A 19,245-nucleotide genomic window follows, 5' to 3' on the forward strand; every position below is an offset into this window, starting at 1 on the left:
TGGAAGCTTGATATTTTGAGAGCGATCCATTGCCTGGAACGAACGAGAATGCTGGGAGTAGCGGCAGGATCAGGGCGCAGGATGCTCTGAGACCGAAGTTGGCGCGCAATGAGCGGCAAGGGATGGTGCATGAGGGTTTGTGTCACCAGAAGCAGCTGAGAATGTGAGCCAAGGAGCAATGACTGTCTCCTGCAAAGTGGTCTGGCATACGTTTTGAAGCAGTAATGAGCTCAAGCGCTCAGTAACAGGTACACCACGTACAGACTGCACCCCAGCCCTCTGTCATACAACGACCCACATCCCGTTCCACTGCCCTAAATATCCCACACCTCTTCACCGCCGCAAACTCGGCGAAGACTGCGAACTCTCCCAATCACTCTCCTGCACCCTCCACTCCAACTCCCTACTCTCCCTCAACTCCCTCAACGCACTCTGCTGCTCCTCACTAGCACCGGGGAACCTCCCCCCACCCCCACCCCTCGGCACCACCACATCATCCGTCGGCTTATCAATAACCTTCACCTCATGCAACCTCCCCTCGCCATCCCTATAACTCATCTTCGTCGCCGTAACCTCCCTCGCCCTCGGCGGCTCATGCCTCAACTCAATCCCGCCCTCACTCGTATTCTTCCAGCACCCCCTCTCCAACTTCTCCGTCGGCGCGGACGCCTCACTCTCATTCCACTCGGTATTCGCATCGAAGTCGTCAGCCTGGCGCATCCGCAGCATTTCATCAACCCCGACGGGATTTTCCGGGTCGATGATGGCTGGGTGGGTGGGGGCTTTGGATTCGGTGGAAGTGGCGGAGAGGGGTTTTCCCGAGAGGGAGGCGTAGAGGCGTTGGAGCAGGCCGGCCATGGCGGGCATGCAGGTGCAGACTATGGAGAGGTTGCATTCGATTGCGGACCAGATTATGGACCAGGAGTATTCCCATGTGGGGTTTGAGGAGAGGCCGATTTTTACGAGGTATTGGAGGCGGACCTGCGGGAGGGACGGGGTTAGGGTGGTGGAGTGGGAGAGGGGGGGGGGCTTACGATGCTGCAGATTGTGACGACGAGGCCGGCCATGAAGATGAGGCAGACGCCGGTCTTGCGGCGCCAGGAGATGTTGAGTTTGAGGAAGTTGTGGAGGGGGAGGACGAAGACGAAGACGTCGTAGGCGATGTTGATGGCTCCGAGGACGTAGATCTGGGCGGCTTGTTGGACGCAGTGACCTTCGTGCAGGCCGTCCCATTGAGTCCAAGTGTAGCTGACCTGAGATTGAGGTCAGTCGCTATGTCGGCCCAACGTGATACTGCGGTACTTACTGGACTGCATTGTGCCACAAAGCTGAACGCAAAACCGAGCAGCGTCAAGAGATGGATAACGATGAAGACCCAACATGTTCTGCGGAACCATCTCGACACCGCCTCCTCTGTCCAGATACGGAGGTAAAGCTGCAAGATGGACACTTTCGTCAGCATGACCAGGCAAGTGTAAAGGATCTCGAAGACGTAGAATTCCTGTTTTGCGTCAGCTCAGGAGCGAGAGTATATTCTGCGATTGGCCTACCTTCAGCATCGTCGTGATCTCATCCGCCGATAGTGTATAATTATCAGCGCCTAAGCCATTGTCCGTCATAGCCTGAATGATCGCGCAGAACGGCAACAGAAGCGCCAGACAGGCGAGAATCGTCCAGTCATCCGTGCCATAACCACTCCCCTTGAAGCGCTCTGGCCTCGCGACAAAACGTGCAGCGACAAAAACGACTGCAACACCGAAGAACGTCCATGTGACGACTCTGACAGTCCGGGATCTGATGCGGCTGGCGGCACCACATGTATCCTTTGAGAACCGCTCGGCCACTATCAGAGAGTCAGCACATGTAGGGGACGGAGAGAGTGGGAAACGAACGAAGCTGATCTGGGATCGTGCAGTTGGAGTACAGGCAAGCGGAAACATCGGTCGTCAGGTTCTGGTTGGGACATATGCCGTTGATGTCGTCGAGGGCCACATCGTACTGAGGTAAGACCTGGGCAAAGCACAATTGCTATGGTTCGGTCAGCTGGGTAATGCGTCCATTCCGTGAGCCTCTAGAGATCTTACGGCGCAACGAGGCACGGGAAGTGCTGCGGCGGCGTCTGTTGCCTCGGGATCCGTTTCGTTTGCCGTCTGTTGAGCAGAAGAGATGCCGAGCAGGGCGAAGCAGACCACGGAAAGAGTGTGAGTGAGCTTCATATTGACGTGCTGTCGACCGTGCAAGAGCTCTGCAGTACTCTTCTTCTTCTGGGAGCGATGATGAAGCTCGGGGACGTTGAGGCTCGCAAGTCTTGCAAGTTCAGCTCATGACCTCCATCACGTCACTGACATCCTAATTTTGCCTACTTCAGGTGACTTTGGACGACGTATCACAACTCAGCAGTCGGCATCTAGGCGACGTAGAGTACTAAGGATGACCTTGTACGAGTATACCAAGTTGGAGCGGGATTCTGGTACTTGAGTCGTGAAAAGCGGCATCATACCCGAGCATCCTGCAGACAGCGGCTCGAGAGTGGCGACATGACTCGCTATTGCGGCCATCAGTCTCGAAGCTCGCATGCCTGCCTGTCGCTCGACCTCTAGCTGTATGTAGTTCAGCGACGGGGTGTGCGTTTGGACGGTGATTTGGACGTTCAAACAACAGAGCCTGTTGTGATCGCAGATGCTTCCAAGCAAGATTGGGAGAGCATTGCACACGGGCCAAAGAGTGCCGAGCTCGTCGAGGACTGATGGCACATCTCTTCGTCTTGGGATCAAACGTGCTTAGTCGATACTGCAAGTGGCTGAACGGCATCACCACATGTTCCTGCATCGGCAGCTGTGGTCGGTGATGCTGTGGTTGGAGGCGTCGATACACAGGCATGAACCTGGAGAACGACCCGTCTCAGAGGACATTTGGCCAATCGATGTACGAATTCTGCTACGCGGAGTCCGGAGAAGAAGAATATGCAGTAGCCATTGCTTGCGACAACCAGAGAGTGGAGTCGACCCGTCCATGCCTTGGTTTCTGGCCTGTCCTGGGCCGTTCGTAAAGCTCGTAGGTCCCACGCAAGTGTTTCAATTGCCATCTGCTCGAGTGATGTCCTCAGCGACCGGTGGTCCAGAAGTGTAGCATTGCCCTCAGATGCCATCACGATGTCCTATACGGCCGGACGAATGGTGAAACGCGGGAAGACTGTGAGCTGGAATGCGGCGAACGGGCGGCAAAAGGCGAACGCCACGTAAGTCCAGGCACCGTTCGCGGGGCTATAGCAGATACATATAAACATAGCTTGTAGTACTCCTGAGCCGGACGGTAGAGGACATGAGTAGGAGATGGGAAACTTGTGCAATGTGATGGAACGGCGTTGGGAGAGAGTCAGAGCGAAGTGAAGCGAGAAGTCAGGCAGCGCTCAGGCCAGCGGTCGTTCGACCAATCAGAGAAAGGTAGCAATTGTGGCCATTTCCTTGCTGGTAGCAAGATCATGTCGTCGTGCGCAGTGTCCGGCGTACCAAGCCGTCCTTCCAAGTCTCCTCTCTTGCGAAGATACAGCCAGAGACGGCATGAACGGCCGCCCCTTGCTGATACGAGATCGGACTCTTCTCTCACTGCACTTTCGACGATGCTTGCTATGCAGGAAATGCTTGTATCCAAGTCCTCGTTGCCGGCAAGGAGTGAAGACAAGAGAGAGAAAGAACATCATCGTTACCTCCACAACCAACAGCATCTGCATCGGCACAGCGGTGCGATGCGCGCGGAAACAATCCTCAGTGCGGAGTCGTTGCCGCGACACGAGGACAGCATGAACCTTAAAGTCCAATCGCATCGTCCATTTTGTTGCTGACGTCAGTCTTGTAGGTGAATGTTGCCACTGCATATCACCAAGTATCGCCATCACATTGGAGGGCAAAGTGAGCAGACACGCCTCACCTATCAATCCTGTTGTCGTACTAGCCTCAACACCACCACCATGTCTTCCTCCAAAGTCTCCGTAGCGGAGATAACCAAACACTCCTCAGCAGACAACTGCTGGGTCGTCGTCAACGGCAAAGTCTACGACCTCACCAACTTCGCCCCCGAACACCCCGGAGGCGCCGAAGTGGTCTACAAATGGGCCGGCAAAGACGGCTCAGAAACCTACAACCAATTCCACTCCTCATCCCTCATCGACGAACAACTCTCAGATTCCGAAAAGAAAGGACCCCTCGACGAATCAACCATAACGCAAACCTGGCTCGACGCGCAAAATCGCGAAATGCCCGGCCCGGACAAAGAAGCTGATCCCAACGAGAGACCTCCTTTGGCGAGTTTGATCAATCTAGATGATTTCGAACGAGCATTCGAGAAAGCTGGCAGCAAGAAAGCCTGGGTCTACATCTGGGCCGGCTCCAACGATCTCCTATCCCTCCACGCGAACAAGACCTGGTGGGCGAAACTCTGGTTCCGACCGCGAATAATGCGCAACGTCTCGAGCGTGAACACCAGAATGAAGATCCTGGGCGCAGACGTCTCGATGCCTGTGTACATCGCCCCCATGGGGATCGCGAAGCAAGCTGGCCCTCAAGGAGAAGCTGCGCTGGGAGCTGGAGCGGCGGGGAGTGGGATTGTGCATTGCATGAGTACGACGGCGAGTATGTCGATTGAGGAGATCCTGGCGAGCGTGCCGTCGACGCATCCATATTTCTTTCAGCTGTACGTTGACCGGAAGAGGGAGAAGACGGAGGCAGTGTTGCAGAAGCTTGAGAAGATTGAGCAGATCAAGGCGATTTTCGTGACCGTTGATCTGGCAGTTGTGAGTAAACGGGAAGCGGATGAGAGGTTGATTGTGCAGGAGACGGTCTCTGTGTATGCGAATTCGGCGACGTCGAATGTTGATAAGAAAGGAGCTGGACTGGCGAGGACGACGGGTGGGTTCATTGATCCTGCGCTGGATTGGGGGGATATTGCGTGGATTCGGAAATATAGCTCGAAGCCGATTGTGGTGAAGGGGGTCCAGTCCGCGGCGGATGCGAAGATGGCGATGCAGATGGGGTGTCAGGGAATTGTGGTTAGTAATCATGGCGGCCGGGCGCTGGATTCGAGTCCAGGCACGGTCGGAATCTTGCTCGAGATTAGGCGCGACTGCCCCGAGGCTTTCCAGAAGATGGAAGTCTTCGTCGACGGCGGTGTCCGCAGAGGCAGTGATGTGCTGAAAGCGGTGATGATTGGAGCAAGAGGCGTGGGAGTGGGGAGGCCGTTCCAGTGTGCGGTTATGTATGATCAGGAAGGGGTGGAGCATTGTGCTGCTGGTAAGTCCTGTCTTGCAGTGAGGATGAATTGTGGAATGAGAACATGACTGACTTTTTACAATTCGCAGTGCTGCAAGACGAACTCGAAACCGCCATGCGCCTCTGCGGCGTAACAGATCTCGAGAAAGTCCGAGGCGACCTCTCATACCTCAACACAGTCGAGCTCGAGCGAATGCTGCCTACTAGACCTGCAGGGCCATGGAGTCGGTGGTTTGGCAGGACGCATTCGAAGTTATAGATGAGAAAAACCCATCAACCCTTCGCCTCCCTCACCGCATCACCTCAACTCATTTCACTTCACTTCACTTCATCAACATCTCCATCGCCTCACGATACTTCCTCTCCGTCTCCCTCACCACCGCCTCAGGCATCGCAACCCCCTCCTTCCCCTTCAACCCCTCCCTCGTCAACCAGTCGCGCAAGTACTGCTTGTCGTAACTACTCTGCGCCTTGCCGACTTCGTACTGCTCCTTCGGCCAGCACCGCGAGCTGTCTGGTGTGAGAACTTCGTCGATGAGGATGAGCTCGTTGGTGACTGGATCGAGGCCGAATTCGAATTTCGTGTCTGCGATGATGATGCCGCGCGAGAGGGCGTAGGCGTGTGCCTTTATCACACACGTTAGCCTGAGTGTCTTTGTGCTAAAGCAGGGAGGCGTCGAGGGAGGGTGCCTTACCAGCTCGTAAATCTCGAGACTCGCCTCCTCGATCCGCTTCGCCACGTCCTCGCCTACGATCTGGATTGCGCGGTCTTTGGAGATGTTCTCGTCGTGCTCGCCCTGCTCTGCCTGCTGTCATGTTAGCTCCCTTCCAAATTCATGGCATTACAGTCTGACTCACCTTCGTACTCGGCGTCCACACCGCTTTCGGGAACTTCTCACTCTCCTTCATGCCCTCGGGCATCTTCATTCCATGCACAGTTCCCTTGGATTTGTACTCGCTCCATGCAGATCCTGTAATGTAGCCTCGCACGATACTCTCCAGTGGGACGACGGGGGTGCGGCGAACCACCATGCTGCGGCCTTCGAGTTGGTTCTTGACATCATCGGGAATGGAGGAAGGAAGCTGGGTAGAAATGAGATGCGTCTTGATTCCGGGGATCTTGGAGTGGATCAGGTTGAACCAGAAGTTGGAGATGGTGGTTAGGATGGGGCCTTTGGAGGGGACGCCCTGTGCGAATAATTAGTATCGAGGAAGCTTCTTCTTCAATTCCGTGCTGAGTAGAATGGTTGTCCAACTTACATTCTCCAAAATCACATCATACGCCGAAATACGATCCGTCGCCACGAACAGTAACGTCTCCTCATCAACCTCAAAAATCTCCCTAACCTTCCCACTCGCAATCTTCTTCAGACCCGGGACCTCAATCTTCGTGATCGCCTGGGAGTTCGACATCGTGGCGGTGGTGGTGTTGTCGCGGGTTTTGGTTGATGTGAGTCGAGAGTTGTGGTCGGGATGTGGAGAAAATTTCTGATGTGGTGGTGTGTTCTTCAGTTGTTGGTTCTGTGGTGAGGAAGGAGGGAAGGTGTCGCGTAGAAGTAGGTACGTTAAAGGAAGGCACGCTAAGGATGCTGCACGGACGGGGAAACGCACAGACTTGAGGAATTGGCGCATGTGGGATGGATGAGGTGAAGGGATGGTCACGTGACGGCGATGAATGAAGACGTCGTCGTTAACGGAGGCATGTATGCTATTGCTTCTATACGCTGGTCTTCGTAGCAAATCGTAGCACCTTGGAAGGTGTATTTGCGACGTCCGCACATTGCCTGATGCTGTAGCGCTTGCTTGACTCCAAACAGGATCCGTGGCACGACGTTGCTGTCACTCTAGCACACGTCTTCCACCTCGCCACTGTCGTTCACTCTTGGACCAAGATCGCCACTCAAAGTCCTGCCAAACAGCTCGAGCAGCATTTGGAAGCAAATTCCTGCAACAGCTGGATCGTATCGTCCTTTGCTCAGCTCGTCTCTGATGAAGGCGTGTTGTGCCCAAGCAGGCTCGTAGAATGAGAAAGTCGTGCCGGCCTCGTGCAAGGTCTTGCGGATGAGGTCTCGGCCTGCTGGAGGGACGTGAGTGTCGCGCTTGCCGAAGATCTAAAGAATATGTCAGCGCATCAGAGGCATGGTCAAGGCCTTTGGATATACCATACCATGATCGTCTCGCCCTTAATGTCGCCTCGAGCAGCTCTCTCAAGCGAATCATCCTTCTTGCCTTCTCCTAGAGTCTTCGAGTGAATGTCAGTAGCGAAGTAGCACACACTGGCGAGCACACGCTTGTCGAAGGCGGCACGGAAAGCTAGATGACCACCAAGACACATTCCCGTCGCACCGATCCTGCCATTGCAAGTGTCTAAGCCGACAAGAAGATCGATACTCAGGGTTGCGTCCTCGTCGTAGGCGGATACCTTTTTCTCAATCTTCCAAGCATTACCCTTGTCTGTACCAGGACCGTCGTAGGCGAGTGGTTCGGGACCGGTGAACTCGTGGTAGGAAGATGGTGCGGCGACGATGTAGCCGTGGGATGCGATCTGCCTGGCGAAGCGAGCGACAGGCCCAGTCACTTGGTAGATCTCGCTGAAGATCACGACACCGGGAAACTTGGCCTTGGGATAGTTCGGTATGGTCGGGTGAAAGATGAAGATACCTACCTTGAGCGATCAGCCTGGGAAGAAGGCTGAGCGGAGTATAATGACGGCCATACGCATGTCGCCGCCGTGCTGCGTAGGCACATCTTTGTGAGATTCCTGAATCAACATTGTGAAAACGTGGTGTGGTGGTGATGGAGACTGTGGCGAATGCTTGCTGTCCAGCTGACGCGAAGCCTGTGAGTCCGGGTGAAGAATTGCCGCAGTTCCAGCCGCTGTCAGGAGATGAAGCTAGCTACGATACCGCACGTGGTTGTAGCAGTGGCTTGGAGGTCGATGGGAAGAAGAGCAGAGCTGTGTTCACAAACAAAGCACTCTCCCACGGCGCCGGGCCCACCCGAGATCCCCGCCAAAGGCGTCACTCAGTCATCGACCATCGCGGTGGCTGTCATCCTCGACTCCCTTCTGCTCCTCGAAGACCTCCCTCTGGGTTGTCTGACAGCGACCACATCACAGTCAACACACACTTATACACTGCACCTATCCTGCCCTTTGCTAGGCACGACCATCGCTGCACGGAACTTCCGCTCCGCCAGCAGCACCACCCTCCCTCTACCCGCCTGCTGTGGAAACTCGCCATGTCCAATCCCGCGAGCATTCCCAACAAGGCGTTGACATCCTCCAACAAGGCTCCACAGCTCTCGTCTTCCAGCCAGATCAGCCCGGCGCTGTCCTCCACCCAGCAGTTCTTCTCCAACGACTCCTCCGCACGTCGCTCCGGCAGTGGCAACACCGGCGCGTCACGATCACCGGCACCGCGAAACAACCAGACATCCAAGGCCAAGCATAAGCCCAGCAAGCGGTTTCGATCTCTGGATGAGGATGCAGAGGCTGAGGCATTCAGCATGCAGAATCCACACGGTCGTCGCGGGCAGCAGAGCATTACCCACTTGATGCAGTTCGCGCTACCACCCCGGCCCAATGCACAGCAGCAGTACCACAGACACAGCTATAATGGACCGCGAAGGAACGGTGGAGGCAATAGGACGTGGGGCATGGGAAGTGGCTATCATGCAGGGGATAAGGCGAGGTAAGATAAGCAGGATATTGGGCAGGAAGGGCAGCGGACTGACTGGTGCAGATACGTTCACGCCAACTACCGCTTCGTCGTTGATCCGAGAGGCGATTATGCCCAGCAAGCTCAGGACGCTGACGTACATCTGGACTGGAACAACGTCTTGCAAGTCATTGCTTCCTCCACGACACAGACCGCATCATGTCCGATCTGCCTCGGCGAGCCGACCGCACCGCGAATGGCGAAGTGTGGACACATTTTCTGCCTTCCTTGCCTGATCCGATATATGCACTCCGAGGATGGCGCTGCAGCACCTCCGGACAAGAAAGCGAGGTGGAAGAAGTGCCCGATCTGCTGGGACAGTATATACGTCACTGAAACAAGACCAGTCCGGTGGTACGTTGGCCAGGAGAATGAACAGCCACGCGAAGGCGGCGACTTTGTTCTACGATTGGTCAAGAGGAAGCCGGGCAGCACTTTGGCTATGCCACGCGAGAGTGCGGACACTGTGCCGAAAGGCGAGAGTATTCCGTGGTACTTCGCGGCAGAGGTCATGGATTACGCGAGAGTCATGAAAGGCAGTGAGGAGTACATGCTGCAGCAGTACGATGAGACGCTGAAGGCGATTGAGTTGCTGGAGAAAGAGGACGAGCTGATGTTTGGCGAGGATGCCGAATGGACTGGCAGAGCCATTCGGATGCTGAAAGAGTCCAAGGAGAAGGTGAAAGGTATTGGCAATCCGCCCGCACAACCCAAGAAGCCAGAAGCTGCACCAGCTCCGGAGATCGTCGAACGGCCACCGATCGAGTTCAACGAGAGCGATGAAGGCGTGCCGGACATGTATCTTCAGAAACAGGCAGCAACACCTTCACCACCGAACATTGCTATTGAGTCGATCGCCGAGGGCCAGGAGGCAGCGTCTACCGAAAGCACCAACTACGTGCCACGAACGATACACGAAATGCGACAGCGGCAGACCGAGAAACCTCAACCTAATGAGTATCTCTTCTACCACGGCCTACAGCACTACTACCTTTCTCCACTGGACATTCGGATTCTCAAATCAGCCTTCGGATCTTACCACTCCTTGCCATCGAGCATCCTTCCGCGAATCGAGCGGGTCTCCAGCGGCCACGTAGTGGATGATGACCTTCGAAAGCGGGTCAAATACCTCGCACACCTTCCATACGGCTGTGAAGTCGCCTTCCTTGAGTGTGACTGGCGAGATGTGGTCAGCGCCTCTGTCCTCGAAGAGTTCAAGCCGATGCTTGATCGTCGAAGGAAGCGCCATGAAGAGAAGGAGACACGAGAAGAGAAGGACCGCATCAGGATTGAGAAGGCGTCTGAAAGGGAGCTGGCATCCATAAGACGACAGAGGAGACCATCAATACCAGACACAGATGGCTTCTTCACGTCATCACTGCCGGCGAGTATTGTCGAAGTACCTGGCGAAGCTCTTGGCGCTGGCTCTCCACCCTGGCCAACAAATGCCGACCGACCAGGCTTCGGCTCTCTGGCCTCGCCATCAACAAGTCCAAGCATGCCACGAACAGTCTGGGGCACGAGTGCTGTCGCTCCAGGGAGTCCAGATATGCACGCGACTCTGCCGAATGATTCGGCATTCCGCCATGGCGAAGACGATGGCTGGCTCCAGGATTGGGAAAGAGATCTTCTGGACCAACAACAGCAGCAGCAGGTCCTGGCTGAGAGTATGGATGGACTAAATATACAGGCAAGCAAGCCGAGCGGTGGCGGCAAGAAGGGGAAGAAGAATAAGAAGAAGATCACACTGATGAGCACCGCGAATGGTGCCAGGAGAGGTGCGTGATGGCCATGACATTTGAAGTATGGCCGGCCTGCCTTGATGGCACGTTTATGGTATTAGATGACTCTTGTTGTATAGCCTTTCCCCCATTCATCGTGAGTATATACACATATCAATCGATGTCAATGAAATGAAGAAGTTCATGAGCAGCCCCCTTTACTTTCCCTTCGCCATTCTTTCCAGGATCATCTGCCAGATCATCATGTCACCTCCCTCATCGAAGAGAAATCAAGTGGCACGTCATCAGCCGCGTACTTCCTGCTACATCTACACCACTTCCGCAACACTGATCAATGACAGCTAGACGTATTTCAACAGACCTTGACCATCGAGCACGGCACCACGACGGTTCGAGCGGAACTCTTACATGATATGACCGACGCTCGTGGCCGGCGCACCATACTTTCCACAAAGAGGGGAAGACCGCCGGACTGCTCTGCGCTCTGGTCTACTCGTGGGGTTGTCCTTCAAGATCGTACGATGGACAGTTCCGATCAACGCGTCGATTGGATTGGTACACGTGCGATGTCCGTGAAGGGCTTTGCTTTTGGTTTTGCGGAAGGCTGGAGGTGGAGGGATAACCGGCAACCTGAACAGGTCAGAGAGTCCTCTTCTCGTTGTCCACACGCCGAGCTCTGCAGCGACTTGACACCAGCGGTGGTGAAGATTGATGCCTTGGTCTGATCCGCCAGCGCTCGATGGGCGGACAGGACGCGGCATCTGGTGGCATGAAATCCTCGAAGTCGAGAACCGGCTGGCAGACCAGGGCAGCTGTCCAGTGAAGCTCCCTACCAGGAACGTACCGTCCACGGCACTCAGGAATATACCAGTAAAGCATCGGATGGCGCCACCTTCTACATTTGCTACATGAGGATCTTGCTGCGTGCAAACGACTGCAAGTCTGAATCAGAATGCCAAACCGCAGGGCGCAATTCGTCAGCAAGATTTGCAGCCATTGACGGTACCGGAGACCGACTCGGGCTACAGGACAGACATTGTCTTCGGACCAAGGTATGCCAGCTGCAGTAGGCACTACCAAAAGCGCGGGCGTATCCAATCTAAGAGGGTTGTTTCGGTGGACTTATCAGTACCCCGTTGCACGGGACATTTTCGATTCTCGTGGAAGGCGCGGTATCGAGGTTCGCGAGACCTTTGGCGACGGGGCTGGGTTCAGGGTGACGTTCACTGCGCACAGCTCTCCGACAGAGAGGAGGCTGTTGATAGTACTGGCCACTTCCTCCGGTGGTCGGCAAGCGGTGGCTTCCGGGCGTTTCTTTCCTGGCGAAGTCGTAGCGTCAGACATCGACTGGCAGTCTGGGTCATGGAGCTTACATGCGCGACAGGCTTCTCAACCAGAACAGCTCCTTTGCTGTCACTGATCGGGGTTTTGGAGACGACAAGCGATCACTCCGTCCGAGGATGAGGCATAAGGGCCTGCGAAGGGCTTGAGGTGGGAGCACGACGACTAGCGTAGGCTGGGAGTGCTGATCAGCGGACTCTGCTCTCCGCCGAAAGCGCCTCGTGGAAGGAATAGGGGTGGTCTTCGTAGTACTCCACAAGGGTCGGATACATCGAAACACTATGTCATCGCCATCTGCCATTAGACCAGTCTTTGGAGTCTCAGGGCCGACTATTCCAAGGCGTTGACCACCACTAAGGTATTCATCACACTGGCTCTGTTCGAAAGGCTGGCGAAGGCCTCAGTCTACTCGACAAGTGTCAAGCTTATCAACGTTGCTGTATTATCGCCGACAGGCATTGGGGAACTGTGAGCGTGAAAGACTGGCCGACACGGCTAAAGCGCACCAGCCAGCGCACAGATCTAGGCCCCGGACAGCCTGCATCACAAGACCTGATCGGCACTCCAGCTTTCTTGACCGAGTTTTGAAGCTTGCGGGAACACAGTACGTACGGATCCTGCCGTTGAGAAGTTTCCAAGGGCACGATGATTGACAGACTGGCGTTGTGGTACCACAGCATTCCGAGTGCTCTCCCGGCTGTGCTTCTTGGGATGGATTAGTACGCATTGCAGCGTGCTCGTTGAGCATCGGCGACTTAGAAGGTATCGAATCAGCGCTGACAGGCACTGATAAAGTCACAAGGAGGTGAAGCGAATGGGACTCCGGCTTCATGGTGTGACAGCACACAACCTCTCCGTTGATCAGGCATCAACCGCGGCACTGAGGAGGACTGCAGCGTGCTCGAGGACTTTTGAGTGCCTCTGAGACATCGTACTAGCGCCGGAAAAGCAAGGCACCCTCAACTTCATGTCATGGGTGGGGCTTTGTCGATAAGCGCTGACAGTGTCACAAGGAGAGGCAACCACTGAAAAACTGGGTTCACGCTGTAATGATGTGCGAGGCTCTTCGCCAAACCGTGTTGTTTGCAAGACGCGAGGTGTTTTGGCAGCACTGACTGACACGTGGAAGGTTCTCAGAAGACAAGGCGGTCAGCTGGGGCAGGTGCAAGACATCACATGCCCCAAAGCTCTCCAACAGAAGAACACCATCGAAGATGCTGATCAGCACCTCAACACAAGGGTGGAACGTCATCTCCTCGAGGAAGCACCGTATCGCCGCCGCCAGGTGTCGTAAACATCTCCAAGTGCAAGGTCTACGCGTACGCTGGGCGGTAGGGCCATGCGCACTGAGCGTGCTCAGTTCGGACGAGATCTCACTATCAATGGGACTGGCAGACATCTCGCCGTGATGAAGGAACGTCGTCCTCGTTGGAGAACGTAGTACCGATTCCGTCAGTCGTTGGGAAAGTCTTACCATCTGAGGCATACCTACAGACCGTACTGCTGGCGTATAAGGGCGCAGAGCCTTCTACCGAGGCAGTTTCATTGAGAGCTAAAGAAGCATTCCCGCATGACAGAGGTCTCATCTTCTGCTGAAGCACCGCACTCATGCGGTCAGTCGTTCGGATGCCCCGACGTGCAAATTATCGGCAAACGGAACTGCCAAAAGACGGAAGCGCTTGGAGCTCTTCCTCATTCGATCATTTTCAAGGTGCTGGAAACCACGCTGGCATGATGTGAGGCACCATTCTGCGGAAGGGTCGCATCACCGCGGCCAGTCGCTGACATGACCTCACACGTGTGCTGGACAGTCAGGCTGGGCTACAGACAACCGGAGCGCCCAGGGCTCTCATACATCGATTCCGTCCAAGGGACCAAAGAGCACACCGGCATCATGGAGAAGTGTGGCGTCCGGCTGTAAATGTCAACGTCACCACTCACTGGAAGGTCCTTTCGTGCAAGTTGGACTGGCAGCTCCGGCTGCTGACGATGAGAGAGCACGGAGCTCTCCATCGATCGGCCGTTTACAAGACATCGAGAAGCACCTCGGGCTGATATTGAAACATCGTGCTCAGCTGAAGGAACCCTCTCAGCAGTCAGGCGGTCTGGATCAAGGTATCGAGCAGCATTCCCACGGAATGTGGAAGCGCTGTTTTCCACCCATGGGACGTAACAGCAGCCAGGAACCCAAGCAGTCCTAACATACACTGGCGACTGGGCTGCAGGAGGCCTAAGCATGCAGAGCCCCCTGCTTGAGGTTCTCGGCCAAGGGGCTGGTCAGCACTCCAGCCTGAGATCGAAGCGCCGTCTTCTGCTGAAGGACCGCAGCTCGAGCAAGGTGTTCGACAGCTTCTTATATGCAGACTTACTGGCGACTCGGCTGCAAACCGGTGTAAGCGCGCAGAGCTCCCTATCGAACGGTCTCATCCAAGGGATTGACGAGTACTCCAGCGTGTTGTCAAAGCATTGCAGTCTGGTGCAGGACCGGATCAGCGCTAGATTGCATCGTGGAAATCGCGGCGCAGCAATGCCACGGTGAGATTGATCCCACGATTAGTCACTTGGACGCTGGCAAGTGCTGTATTGCGATTTGGAGACGATACCGAAATCGGGACCGGCTTCAGCCATCTGGAGCTCACCTATGGTACTACACTTGCTCATGTCATCTCGTTTGGGACGATAACCAGGGTCTCGCCACAACAAACAGAAGGGCATTGGCCATACTCAAGAACCACGTGGCAATGACTGACTGGCTGTACGCGTTCGCATCTTACAGCACGTGTGCGCGGTCCACCATGGCCTGAGCCACTGGTCGAGGCCTGGTTTTCCCTAGAGACGTTCACGAGACTTTCGACCTGAGACAGGTATCCTGGTCTTCAGAGGTTTGATGTCGCCTCAGTGGCTCGTCGACCTCGAGCGGTTCTGCGATGGAACTCCTACCCGCACAGCTGCCAACACTAGCTCGTCATAAGAGACAGCTTCTCCAAGTACCGTGGTCAGAACGCTCGGGGTGTCGGTGCAGTCGAACAAATGAGGAAACGTCCAGCCGCTCTCGCTAAAAGAGGCGGCCGCCTGTACGAGAGGCACGGCGTATATCAACCGTCGAGATCGCAATAGCACTACGTAGCGGCTACTGACAATGTCTACGTTGTCTACGGTGCTCGAAGCACCATATGCAGGTTTTCATCGCCATCGCTGTTAGAGTGCACCGACAAATTCTTCTGTCAGGAGGTCTCCATCCCGCCTGGTTGCTCCGTCTTGATTGACCGAGCCATGACCCCAGAGGCACGACGCTGGCACTGGTCACTGGAGAGGTGCCGATTGCAAGAGCACTTTTGTTCGGCGGCTGTCTGGCACCAGCTCCGGTCCCAGACATACGAGTCGTTGCACTTTGTCGTCGCGGCTCGACAACTGGAACCCAGTCTGTGAGCTCTGCAACTGCTTTTCGGAAGACTCTCTCGGGGAGTCGGAATGGCTGAAGCTTGACGAGCTTCACCGAGCGTCCAGTCGCTGCCATCGCTCAACTCAGGCCCCAGACATACAGGTCCATCGACTTTATCATCGCGGCTCGAGATCGCATGCCGCTGTTAGACTCCGAAGCTGCCTGCATGGAGAATCTCACGACGACGTGGCATGGAATGACATGTCGAGCTCCACCAAGCGCCCAGTCGCTGCTGTCGCTCTGGAGGGACATGTGGGCCCATCATGGTTGTCCTCGCGGCTTGGTAAGTCATTGCAATGCAGTCTATGGACTTCGGCCCTTCCTGTCTGGAGTTCCTCACGGCCACGTGGTATGGCTGATGCATCTGAAGCTTCACCGAGCGCTCAGTTGCTACCTGACCATTACGGCTCGAGATGGCAACCCAACAGCACACTCTCAGAGCTAACTATCTGGAGTCTGTCACGGCAACGGGGTCTGGCTGAAGTATAAGGAGCTCCACCAAGCGCCTAGTCGCTACCATCGCGGCTCGAGATTGTAACTCAGCCTGGATAGTCTCGAGGCTGGCTGTCTGAGGGTCTCATGATGACGTGGTGTGCCTCAAGCTCGACAAGGCTCACCGAGCGGCCAGTCGCTGAACAGTGGCTCGAGATTGACCCCAGTCTCGGTGGTGCCTCTCTGAAGGCTCTCGCGGTGATTTTTTTGTGGCTCTAGCTCGACGAGCTCCATTGAGCACCTAGCGCTGACGTCGGTCTGCATAGTCTCGAAGCTATCTGCCTGAAGGGTCTCACGTTGACGTGGCATGGCTGAGGCTTGACGAGCTCCATCGGGAGCTCAGTCGCTACATCGTGGCTCGAAATTGCAACCTGGTAGGCTAGTATACACAGTCTCGAAGCTACCTGTCTGAAAGCTCTCACGGGGTTTGAGATGGGTACCAAGCATCGAGCAGTGCTTGTGACCATGGCGTAAACGGAGCGCGTCGTGCAGCACGCATGCCATGCGGTCCACCAGCGTCTGAGACACTAGCACATGGTTGTCGATTATAGCTAACATCCTTCTGTTTGTGGGTTACGTTTCTGAAGAGATCAGGCATCGAGCAGTGTCTAAAACCATGGTATAAGAGGAACGCATCGTGCAGCACGTATCTCCCGTGGTCGACCATGGTCTCAGACACTGCTACGTGGTTCTCGAGCATAGCTCACGCCCTTCTGAAGGGTAACCTTTTGAAGGGTAGCAAGCATCGAGCAGTGTCTGAGACGATAGTGTGAATGGAGCACGCTGTGCAGCACGTATCTCGCACGGTCTACGGTGTGAATGGAGCGCGTCATAAGCACGTATCTCACGCGGTCCACCATGGTCTACGGCACTGTTACATGGATCTCGAGTATAGCTAACACCCTTCCGTTTGTGGCATACTGAAGGGCACAAGGCATCAGGCAATGGTCTGCATATGACGGACCGTCAAGACTCTTCTGCCAAAGGCGCCGATTACACCCTTCGGGCCGTGGGTTGAGACACTGCCACGTGCTTTTCGAGCATAGCTGACGCCTATCTGATTGTAGGTCAGCATAATGAAGAGTACAAGGCATTAGGCAGTCGTCTAAACTATAGTGGACTGGTAAGACTACTCTGCACAAGGCGCCCATTCCACCCATCGGGCTATGGTCTGAGACACTGCCACATCTTTTCGAGTATGGCTAACACCCATCTGTTCGTAGTCAGTATACCGGAGGGTACAAGGCTGCAGGCAGTAGTCTAGACTATGGTGCACCGGCGAGACATCACCTGCACCAGGCATCCCGTTCCATCCTTCGGGCCATGGTCAGAGACAACGCCACGTCGTTCTCGAGCATGGCTAACACCCTTCTGGCTGTAGATCAGGATGCTGGAGGGTACAACGCATCAGGCAGTAGTCTAGACTGTGATGGATCGTTTGAGACATCCACTGCACCACGCGCCCCATTCCGTGCTTCCGTCCTTGGTCTGAGATGGTGCCATGTCGTTCTCGAGTCTGCTATGACCTTGCGAAAAATCCCGAGATTCAGTATGGCTGACATCTTTGATCTGAGATACTGCCAGGTCGTTCTCGAGTCTGCAACGACCTTACGGAACATCCCAAGATTCAGCATGGCTGACATCCTCTTGTTTATAGGTCAGTGTAATGAAGGGCACAGGGCATTAGACAGTGGTTTAGACGATAGTGGACCGTTGGAGACACCTATTGCACAAGGCGTTCCGTCGCACCCTTTGGTCCATGGTCTGAAAGACTGCCACGTCGTTCTGGAGTCTGCAACGACCTTGCCAAACATCCCAGGACTCGGCATAGCTAACATCCTTCTGCTTGTAGATGAGTATACTAAAGGGACAAGGTATCAGACCGTGGTCCAGACTATAGTGGACCATTAGAAGACACCCACTGTACAAGGCGCTCCGTTGCACCTTCAGATCCTTGGTCTGGGATACTGCCACGTCGTCCTCGAGCCTGTGACGACCTTGCGAAATCGCATCCTTCTATTTGTAGGTAAGCAGGGTGAAGGGCACAAGGCCTTAGACAGTGATCTAGACTACAGTGAACAGTTGGAGACACCCACTGCATAAGTCGCTCCGTTGCACCCTTTGGTATATGGTCTAAGATACTGTCACGTCGTTCTCGAGTCTGCGACGACCTTGCGAAACATCCTAAAAAGATTTAGCATGGCTAAAATCCTTCCGTTTGTAGGTTAGTATCATAAAGAGCACAAGGCATTAGACAGCGGTTCAGACAATGGTGACCGTTGGAGACACCCACTGCACAAGGCGCTCCGTTGCAGCCTTCGGTCTATCGTCTGAGACACTGCTACGTGCTTTTCGACTATGGCTGACATCCTTCCGTTGGGAGTGGTGTAGCTGAAGCTTGATGAGCTCCACGGAGCGCTCAGTCGGTACCATCGGTCTGAAGTGAAGGTGTTGGAGCTCGACACCTATGAAGCATCACGTCGACCATGGATCTGCTTCGATCGAGCTTCCCAGACCGAATCACAACTCAGAAGACTGTCGAGGAGCATCCCAGCTTGTCTTTTGACCACGCATTTCCGGGAGATGAAGGTGACGACCTTGGTATGTGATGATCGAACTTGCTAGCGCAAGCGCAAATTAACAGCTGCAGATGAAGTCGAGCGCCCTGAAGAGGTAGTGCAGTGCGATGATGACTATCTGGTGGGCGTCTCCGAGATGCTTTCGCTCATCCACGTCCGAGTCGAGCTGTACACCAAGTTTCGCAACGGCGTATCCGTTACAATGCCGAAGTACATCGAGTGCAAGGGTCGTCTAGATCATCTCAGCACATCAGAGAGCCTCCTTGAGGGAGCGCTTGCCGACCTGGCTCACGTGAAGCCTATGATAGCACGACTCAAAGCGCACCCAGAGCTTGTCAGCGACGCTATCACTCGACGCGAGTTTTTTCAACTTGCAAGCATCGTCATCAATGAGAGTTCTATGGCCGTAAAAATGTGGGAGAAGTTGGAGGAGGGCTTGGAGCAGCTCGAACAGCCACAACACGATGCCGATGTATCGACTTCAATGGACCCAGCGCTTGGTGTGGCATACACCCCTTGGCAGAGTTAGTGTCGCCAGCTTCCACTCCGGGAGAGCTCTCCGATCATCAAGGCTATGTTGGCGGAGCACAAAGGACTGCAGCCGAGCATGATGCAGCTCTTCCCGCACCAAGGCCTTTCGATCGTAGAGCGGTGTCGGCAGAAGGT

At 55.0% G+C, this 19,245-nt stretch overlaps 7 protein-coding genes across 7 annotated transcripts; 4 read left to right on the forward strand and 3 right to left on the reverse strand.

The window, feature by feature from the left end:
• Positions 1-333: 333 nt before the first annotated feature.
• CLAFUR5_14192 (uncharacterized protein) lies at positions 334-2,216 on the reverse strand (the record flags this gene model as incomplete). Its single annotated transcript, XM_047913340.1, has 6 exons — positions 334-981; positions 1,035-1,253; positions 1,307-1,501; positions 1,551-1,843; positions 1,893-2,028; positions 2,085-2,216. The coding sequence occupies 6 exons, from the start codon at positions 2,214-2,216 to the stop codon at positions 334-336; spliced, it is 1,623 nt and encodes a 540-aa protein (XP_047769435.1).
• Positions 2,217-3,859: 1,643 nt separating this feature from the next.
• On the forward strand, positions 3,860-5,523 carry CLAFUR5_14193 (Cytochrome b2, mitochondrial; the record flags this gene model as incomplete). The annotated part of the gene is made up of 2 exons (XM_047913341.1): positions 3,860-5,285; positions 5,354-5,523. The coding sequence occupies 2 exons, from the start codon at positions 3,860-3,862 to the stop codon at positions 5,521-5,523; spliced, it is 1,596 nt and encodes a 531-aa protein (XP_047769723.1).
• A 64-nt stretch (positions 5,524-5,587) lies between these two features.
• CLAFUR5_14194 (Phosphoribosylaminoimidazole-succinocarboxamide synthase) lies at positions 5,588-6,677 on the reverse strand (the record flags this gene model as incomplete). Its single annotated transcript, XM_047913342.1, has 4 exons — positions 5,588-5,890; positions 5,960-6,070; positions 6,123-6,452; positions 6,525-6,677. The coding sequence occupies 4 exons, from the start codon at positions 6,675-6,677 to the stop codon at positions 5,588-5,590; spliced, it is 897 nt and encodes a 298-aa protein (XP_047769432.1).
• A 431-nt stretch (positions 6,678-7,108) lies between these two features.
• CLAFUR5_14195 (Putative carboxymethylenebutenolidase) lies at positions 7,109-8,037 on the reverse strand (the record flags this gene model as incomplete). The annotated part of the gene is made up of 3 exons (XM_047913343.1): positions 7,109-7,375; positions 7,432-7,925; positions 7,983-8,037. 3 exons carry the CDS (start codon positions 8,035-8,037, stop codon positions 7,109-7,111), a joined length of 816 nt encoding a protein of 271 aa, XP_047769718.1.
• Positions 8,038-8,504: 467 nt separating this feature from the next.
• CLAFUR5_14196 (uncharacterized protein) lies at positions 8,505-10,769 on the forward strand (the record flags this gene model as incomplete). Its single annotated transcript, XM_047913344.1, has 2 exons — positions 8,505-8,956; positions 9,008-10,769. 2 exons carry the CDS (start codon positions 8,505-8,507, stop codon positions 10,767-10,769), a joined length of 2,214 nt encoding a protein of 737 aa, XP_047769720.1.
• Positions 10,770-17,551: 6,782 nt separating this feature from the next.
• On the forward strand, positions 17,552-17,911 carry CLAFUR5_14197 (uncharacterized protein; the record flags this gene model as incomplete). Its single annotated transcript, XM_047913345.1, has 1 exon — positions 17,552-17,911. The coding sequence occupies one exon, from the start codon at positions 17,552-17,554 to the stop codon at positions 17,909-17,911; it is 360 nt and encodes a 119-aa protein (XP_047769719.1).
• Positions 17,912-18,486: 575 nt separating this feature from the next.
• On the forward strand, positions 18,487-19,108 carry CLAFUR5_14198 (uncharacterized protein; the record flags this gene model as incomplete). The annotated part of the gene is made up of 2 exons (XM_047913346.1): positions 18,487-18,601; positions 18,651-19,108. 2 exons carry the CDS (start codon positions 18,487-18,489, stop codon positions 19,106-19,108), a joined length of 573 nt encoding a protein of 190 aa, XP_047769717.1.
• Between the last annotated feature and the right edge of the window lie 137 nt (positions 19,109-19,245).

Source organism: Fulvia fulva, chromosome 13, assembly GCF_020509005.1.
Source record: "Fulvia fulva chromosome 13, complete sequence".
NCBI classification, from domain to species: domain Eukaryota; kingdom Fungi; phylum Ascomycota; class Dothideomycetes; order Mycosphaerellales; family Mycosphaerellaceae; genus Fulvia; species Fulvia fulva.